At 33.5% G+C, this 9,057-nt stretch overlaps 1 protein-coding gene across 1 annotated transcript; it reads right to left on the reverse strand.

Moving 5' to 3' along the window:
• Positions 1-288: 288 nt before the first annotated feature.
• On the reverse strand, positions 289-774 carry LOC138348766 (uncharacterized). The gene has a single exon (XM_069298340.1). The coding sequence runs from the start codon at positions 772-774 to the stop codon at positions 289-291; it is 486 nt and encodes a 161-aa protein (XP_069154441.1).
• Between the last annotated feature and the right edge of the window lie 8,283 nt (positions 775-9,057).

Here is a 9,057-nt window from a genome sequence, read left to right on the forward strand (position 1 = left end):
TATCAAACAAGTCCACGTATTGCTTGAACACTCTATTCATCAAATCCATGAAAGCTGCAGGGGCATTGGTTATCGAAATGACATAACTTCAAATTCATAATGACCATAACGAGTTCTGAATGTTGTTTTAGGAATGTCATTGTCTCTTACTCTAAGATAATGATAACTCGATCTGAGGTCTATCTTTTAGAAATAGCTAACACCCTGAAGTTTGTCAAAGTGGTCAGCAATCCTTGGGATGGGATACTTATTTTTGATTGTGACCTTATTCAACTGTCTATAGTCAATTCACATTCTGAGAAAACCATATTTCTTCTTTACGAACAACACTGGTGCACCCCATGGTGAAATACTTGGTATGATGATGCCCTTATTTATAAGGTCTTTCAATTCCTTAAGCTCTATAGTCATTCTGTAAGGATGAATAGAAATAGGTTGGGTATCTGGAAGGAGATAAATTATAAAGTCGATTTCCCTTTCGGGACGGACTTCGGGAAGATCTTCAGGAAACAATTTTTGAAAGTCACAGACTACTGGAACTGATGCAGAGCTAGAATCCTTTACACGAACTGGATTATAGAGATAACCCTTAGAAGTCATCTTCCTGGCCTTAAGATAAGTAATGAATCGACCCATAGGCGCTAAGCTACTGCCCTTCCATTCTAAGATTGGTTCATCTGGAAACTGGAAACAATCAATCCTAGTTCTACAATCGACTGAGTCATAACAGGAATGTAACCAATCCATGCCTAGAATGACATCAAAGTCTAGCATTTCTGACTTTACAATATCTAAAGAGGTGACTTTCTGCGATTCTTAATACTCATCTAGCTATAACTGTGTAACAGACTGGAGTAGAGACTGAGAAAGGCATTGAGAGAGTTTCTTGACTAACACTGAATTGGACTGCTATACTGAGTTTTAAAAGAAAAAGTCATCTCAGTTGTCTTTCAACTTTGTGAACCATATGTGGTGACATCCTTAAGTTGGTAGGATACCAATTCAACATATCACTACTAGTTACTTACATCATGCCAAATATTTTGAACTCATCAATAAATTTTTTGTTGGTCCTTACAAACTTGTGAACTTAAAACTCAGGTGGATTCATCCAAACAAAATCTCAAACTCTAGCTGCCACAGATCCATCATTTCCATTGGTGGGAACCGAAACCTTTTAATCTTCTGGTTTGTCGTACTATGAGCCAATAGACGAATGTCATTCCAAAACTCTAAATTTTAAACCTCATGATCTAGGACTAGAGGAAATGCATTAACATTGTGTGCATAAAAATAACATGCGTAAACTTAATGAGAAGGCATGATCTTAAGCGCAAAACGACGGATTACAAAGAAGATCATACTAATGCACGATAAGAATATCAAGAAAGTGAATTTTCCTAAAAAATCTTAATAACCTCCCTCTCATTAAATGTGGTGCACTCTCTTTTCCGCCATTCTAGAACACTTAAACGTAGTTCTTTGATACCAAGTTTAGTCACGCCCGATCTACCCCGAGACACGAACACGGATCTTAGGACCACAACTGATCCCAAGCTAACCCTGCTGGCATGATCATGAGAATACAAAGATAATAAACTGAATGTGGTAGCTAAATCATAATTTAAACTAAAAAGATGGGGCATACCCATATTCTATAATTGAGATATTTGAAAACAGTGAGTTTAATACAAAGGAAATATTAACTCAATACTAAGCTGAAACAAACTATGCCCGAAATAAGCCTCTAACTGACTAGAAATGTTGGGACAAGCCACAACTAAGTCTAGCAAAAACTAAAACTAAATTACTAAACGATTGAAATGAACTTATGACAATTGTCCTCGGAGAATGAACACTCAACACTGAATCTGCTGAACTGGATATTGGAAATCGATTGAAGAATGATCTGGATGGTGAGAACCTAAACCTACATCACGAGAAGATGTAGCGCACGTATGTGTCAGTGTTTGAAGGTACTGGGCATGTAGGATAAAGTCAACTTTAAATAAAACATGCTGAAACAGCACAAAAGCAAGTATAGTAATCTAAACATGATATACTAAATTTTGAGCTAATTGGATGCAATGAGAAAATGTATAACATGCTCAGATTGAATACTAACTGATCCGTAAATATGGTTAATGCAAGAGAGTATGACTGAACTCTGGGAGCTACTAATAAATGATAATAAAACAAGATAATCTAAATGTGGAGTCCGATGTATACGCCCGTAGAGAGGAACCAATATTCCCTGCCAGAGGTATAAAAGTATGTTGGCGTGATCAGCAAATTGTTGCCCATAGAGGGGACTTACAACCTACATGGCTAGTAGTTCTGAGACTAATTGGGTAAACTGAACCCTAGTCATACTCGGTATTATTCTACTCCTAATGAATACTATAGTTAAATAATTATGAATGAGTTTCTTTAAATACTCAATAGTTCGAAACTGAACATGCAAACTGAGAATGCAATAATTAATCTTGTAATTGTACATTTATAACTGAGGCATTTATATCTAAAGTAACTCAAATATGACCTAACATGTTTAAATCAAGAAGTCAAGGATTTGACTAAAAACTAGGGGCCCAATGGGTGAAAGGAACACAGTAGTGAAATCCCACATACCTGGTGATGAAATTAATAGTGAAATATTTAGATTTCGGGGCTGGAACTGCTGAAATGTTGTTGCATTCTTGAACTAGGTTCTTGAACATTTTCACCTTTGTAGATTCTAATTTTCTATGTTTTGATTTATGATTTTGAGTTAGATAAGTGGGTAGAAAAGGATTATACTTTTTAGGTGAATCATTTTCATAATAGACTAGTGAATCCATTAGGCATTTCTGGTCCTATACTCTGGCACGGATAGGATGAACATGCCGTGTTGGTTGAGTAACATTGTATAATCACTATAACTATTAAGTGATGTTTTTTTGTTAGAGAAACACCCGCTGCAGTAATGGCATAGTTCCTCAAGAGGTTCAAATTAGTGTGAATGGATTACATATGTAGACTTTGCGAGCAATCATGATATGTCGTTTATTATGATTATGAGTTGATATCAGTTTATTTGTATCTTTGCATACACAAAGAGATGAAAACCATATTGTAAACAATTTTTGTTCCTTTTACATTATATTGCACTTGTTTTAAATAACTTTATAATAACATTATTCAAGTTAAGTATTCTTGATTTGAGAAGAGCACATGTAAGTGTTTCTTTTCGGTTCCATTTCAAGTGTATGTTGTTTTATCATTTTAACTTGCATACTCGTACAATAAATGTACTGATGAAAGTTGGTCTGCATCATAATATGGTGCAGACATAGGTAACTAGGATCGACATTCCAATGCATCGTTGATGCACTGAGATGTTCAGAGCCAGTTGGTGAGGCTCTTTCTTTCCGAATGATTAATTTTCGTTGCTTTCTAGTTTAGTTCATTAGGATGTTGTGGGGATTGTCCGAGCATAAACCTTATTTATTAGCGGCTTCATAGATAGTCAGTAAGATGTTAGTTCATTCACTATAATTTTGTTATTGACTTATGTTCATATTTGAGTTACATTCTGGATAAGTTAAATTTTTAGTTTAAAAACAATTTGATTTTAATTCCAGACAATTGAGTTAGTTTGCATTCAAAAAAATTTCTTATTTTTTTATATCTTCCGCTGAGTAAGTCAGTCAGTCCAAGGGTCCGCTCGAGGCCATCAATGGTCTTCGGAGGCCGAAAACGCTCAGGGTGTAGGGTTGGGGCATGACATTTCTCATGGATGCATGATCATGAATATTTCTTTTTGAGATTAGTATTTAGCTTCATTGGTTGCATGATTATGTGCATTGAGCATGATTTGCACTTGGGAGTTATGTTCCCCTTTTGTTATGTTCATTTGATGCAGTTAAATTCTTGTTTTCACGACCCGATCATACACCCTGGATGTGTCCCATAAACCATTATTGGTCCCTAAGTTAACCCTCATCCTAGTTGACTACAAGTTGAAGACTAACATAAGCATGGAAAAGCTTAAAAATGAATATATATCATGAAACTCAATTACAATGCTTTAACTTAAACGAAAAATTTGAATAATCAAATTAATATATTCACATCGCCATAAATAGGCGACTTAAATCTTTAATACATTTAAAGAAATGAATGAATGATACAACTTATTAACAAAATTGACTAAGTATGAATACTCTAACAAATTAATATGGATGTCGGGACAAGACCCACAACATCCTGACAAAACATAAAACTAAATGAAATCTTCCGGAAGCAAGGATGCTCACCATAGATAACTCAAACTCTCAAGCAAGGGTACTCACCATAGCTAACTCAAACTCTCAAATGTATCAAGGAATCTCCTGTTGATGATCCTAAATACATGTGTGTGGATCATAAGAAGATGCAGGACAATTGGCTAAGTACGTGGAATGTACGAGCACGTAAGAGGAACTTTAAAGCATAACATAAGCTTGATACTTGATGAAAAGGGAAACATACTTACCTCTTCTCAAACTTGAAACTCAAGAAATACTCAAGAATAGTCAAAACTACTCTACTAACTTAACTTAGAATACTAAAGGATAAGATACTCAAGTTAGAGATTAGATACTAAACTTAAAGATATGATAGTCGACTCTTGATACTCAACACAATATAAAGCAACAATACACATGCAATATATAAAAACTTTGTAAAACAGTAAAAGCAACATTGTTCGTCAAAAAAAATTTAATAACAAACACAACAGTACTTACATGATAAAGTAATATAATTTCTGTGGGAGATTCTCTAAGCAACAACGGCGATGGTACGTCTTACCTCACATTGCAAGAGGACCATCTTATACCTTGCCATTGGTATAGAACCTGAACTACTAAGTGGATCCCCTAGTCTATGCTATAAAGCACTAAGGAATCACCTAAAAAGTATGACTCTTCTTCTGTGCATGTTGGCTACCTTTTTTGTGGGGATTTGAGTTAATATGAAATCGCACCACCATATAGGTGCTCAATACGACTCACAAAATACATAGCTCATATGTTTTTTATAAATCTTGTCTGGTTTGAGGTAACTGCTCAAACTAAGCTTTATAGGCTCACTTGGAAATCATAGATCCCTCGTTACTAAAAACTAGCCAAAGGCTTTGTTGGAAGTTGAGCTTCCCTTCTTGCTCAAAATATGAAAACATTTGTAACTCTTAGGAAATACTTAGTTTCCTTATAACTTTCATTCAATGAACTCAACTCTTTACGCTTTGCTTCACTTGAAACATTTAATCTTAAATAAACTCTTAGGGAATGCTTAGGTCCCTTATATTTCTTGAAGGAAAGTCTTAACCTTTTACTCTTTACTTTTACTGTAAACTTAAGCCTTAAAATAAACTTAAAACATTTAAATAAGTCTATTAAAAACTTTAAGAAACTTTGCTTTGACTTACTGCTTAACTTGTAGACTTAACTCGTAAATACTTTGAAATTCATCATAAATTTCCTTGAATTAAATTATGGATTCAAGGTTCATCATATCATACTGATGGATGATTTCATGATGTTCAACTTCAATGTTTCATGCGGAATTATGGGCATGAACAATTCAACTCAAGGAATTAATGGGTAACATGTAACTGTCCCATAATTAGAAATATAATCTCAAAAGGATAAGGAACTAAGTACTCAAGATTTAGAACATGGAGACACTACTCCTCTAAATGATACTCAATCTATGGAATTCATGCGGAAGTTATGGGCATGAACAACTCGATTCGAAGGTCAAAGTAACTAGATGGAATTCATGTATAAAAATCTTCTCATTCTCTTACTTACTTCCTCAAAATTCAGTTCACATAAATAGTTGATGTCAAAGGATTCCCAATTGAACTCAAAGACTTTTCTTGAACTCTACTCTTAACTCTCTCTTTGATGTAAATTATGAATTCAAGAGTTATGGTTCGATATATGAAGGATCTAGGTGATACATTAAAATCATGAATACATTCTCCTCACTCTCATGCTCACTTACTTGAGTCTTGAAACAAGTTACTAAAAGTTGTAGAAGACTCCTCAAAATGACTCGAAGGGACTCCCTCAAAAAGGTTCTGAAGAACTCCCAAAACATAATATTAAATTTACCATAAATTTAAATTTTTAATTCAAGGTTGTAATTCTGATTATGAATGATTTATAAGTGTTTAGAAGTAATTTTTAAGTGTTTAGATTCAGAAGGAGTGAAGATACACTTTAAATGAGGTCAAATAGGACAACCCACGGAAAGGAATAGTGGGGGCAGGCGACCCTAGCGCGTTCCGGGTGTGGGGAGCCAGCCCCTAACATTAGAAATCAAGTGGATATGGTATATCAAAAAAGCTATTCCATCTCCATTGATTACTAAAAATAGAGGTATGTCTATCTTTGCTAAGACCAGTATGACATTTAACTTAATTTTTTTATAACATTAATAATAATTTACCTTGTATAGTTAAAAAAAATTAGAACTGAATTTAGAGAATGATAATCTATTACCTAAGGACGACTTCCCATTGTTCAACAAGATAGTGAAGCTTACATTCCATTTCTATTTGTCCACATAAATAGACTATTTACTTACATTAAAATTGATAAATGTATTTAATTTTAGGGTGATAGGAATGATAAATAATGACCCTCCATAGTCCGAAATTGAAAGTAGAAATATGTTTTAATTTTCACGTTTGATACACCTCTGAAATTAGAAAGTTTAAAGTTCATTGATCTTCAACAAAGTGCCCCAATGAAAAGAACATTTTAGTTTTGTACGCATTTAGTGGTATTAGAAACGTCTCCCCACATGTTCCCAGATTCGCTTAATGTTCACTATGAATTAGAAAAACAATTAAATAATATAGGTGATTACATGTTCTATGGTTATATTTAGTTAAAGTAAACTTTCTCATCTTTTGGGACATAAGTACCATCCAAATAAATATTATCACTTGAATAATATTAAATTATAGTTTCTTGAATGAATATAATTTAAATGAAGATGCAGTATCCATAGACTAAAAAAAACTCTATTTTGAAGTTTTTAGCACTCTCTTTGTTCTAAGTTACTCATCAAATGGCTCTCAATTCATATATTTAAGTTCTATAATTGACAAGGTTCAAACAAAGGGTGGACCATTGAGAAAGAATCGATGGAAAACATCAATGCTAGTAGATGGCGGGTATCCTCTTATCTTTTCATTAATGAAACCCGCCAGTTATTATTATTATGAACTGAAATAAAAGGACATAAAAATTGATGTACATTTTATAAGGATAACCACATAATTTTTGTTGGCAACCAGAAAAAATTGAATGATTTTCAACAGTTAAATTTCAAATTTTGAAGATGATATCATAAATCGTCGATCACAAGGAGCAGTAATAAGAATTTCTAAGATTATATGCTTAATGTTCTAGTTTATTTATGAAGAAACATAGTTGACCTTTTTTCACTTTCTTTATTAAGGGGTTTGTGAGTGTGACTAATTAATATATTCTTTTTCTCTTGACTTGACGACTACAACATTTTGACTTGACATTTCCCTGTATCCTCATAATCGATCACACATATAATATGATGGAAGAGAGGAAAGCTTTCTTAAGACTGAATTTGATAGTAAAATAATTGGTCGGTTTTGGAGTTGGTGACTAATTATACTGAAACAATGATGGTTTTAAAAAACAAAAGTATAGTTTTGTGGTAATAGAATTACCTAAATTAAGGTTTGTAGGAGGATAAGTTTCAATAGAGTTGATTTCTATTGTGCATATTAAGGGTTGTACATAAAACTAGTTTTTTTTGTGTATAAGCACATTTGGTTAGGAAGTTGCTTTATAAAAAAACATTTGTTTAACAAAATTCAGATCCTTGTGTATTTGTAGAAAAATTACGGACAAGAGCTTTAAAGACTATCATCTATGAAAATAAATCTTGCTTGATTGAGTGACAGACATGTTTATGAGAAAGTACGACTAAGCATATGATTAGAAGAATGAATTTGTTTTTCTTTGAGAGTGTGAGAGTATATTTTTTATTCCTTTATTTTACATTTTGATGATATTTGTGGTGGCAAGGAGCCATTCTTGATGTGAGGGCATTAAAATACTCTCGTCGAACTTGAATTTGCATTTGAAACGAGCATTGGAAGCATGACTTCTACTTTATGATGACTAGTCATAATTTGAAACTTGTAGTGCACATTAGAAGATTCCTTGGGTTGATTAAATCTCATGTGCATTCATATGCAGTATCAAGTAGCACTATTTGTAGACACCTTTGAACTTATTGTTTTTATGTTTTATGTTAGGACAAGCAAAAGTTTAAGTTGGGGTGATGATGAATCAAACATTTTGAATCATTTAGGGCTTAATGATCAAAAATTTAGTATCGTCAATTCTTTTTTTTTGTCTTATAGGTAATGTTAAATGTTCATTTTCAGCAATGAAGACAAAAGAGCAAGGCAAGGCCATTATGAGTTAAAAATTAGCGAAAATGCTAAAAACATTGAAGGAAAGAAAATATGTACTTGCCAAATCCACCCGGTGACTCGCCAAGCAGACCTTCAACTCACCTAAAGTTTTAGCAGTCCAGCCCATGGACAACTAATTTGGCGAGCAAACAATTTTTTTGGCGACACGCCAAACAAATCATCAAGTACGATATTCATCTCCTAAATTTACAAAAAAACATTGTTGAAATAAGTGAAGCAAAAAAGGAGAGTAGGGGATGACTTGGCACATCTCCAACCATGTCGGCTAAGACGGTCCTACTTCACCGACTGACTTCGATGATGAAATTTTAGGAGAGTATAAATGCAATTTTCAAAAGAAGGAAAAGAGTTCCCACATTGTCTAGGTCTGGGTTCATGCTCTTTAATATTCCAAAAAAAATTACACTTATTGAGTCGAGATTTAGGGTAAGTTGTATTTTTTGGTCAATTTTGCCCATTTGGAGACTTGTGGATAGTTGCCCAACCTATTTGAAAACTTCGTTGGTAAGGATTTTTTATTATTTATTATGGTT

The sequence above is a fragment of the Solanum lycopersicum genome, chromosome 5 (assembly GCF_036512215.1).
Source record: "Solanum lycopersicum chromosome 5, SLM_r2.1".
NCBI classification, from domain to species: Eukaryota; Viridiplantae; Streptophyta; class Magnoliopsida; order Solanales; family Solanaceae; genus Solanum; species Solanum lycopersicum.

What these genes read in the sequence shown, in the direction of transcription:
- LOC138348766 (XM_069298340.1), bottom strand. Translation starts at nt 774, where the DNA reads ATGCTAGACTTTGATGTCATTCTAGGCATGGATTGGTTACATTCCTGT.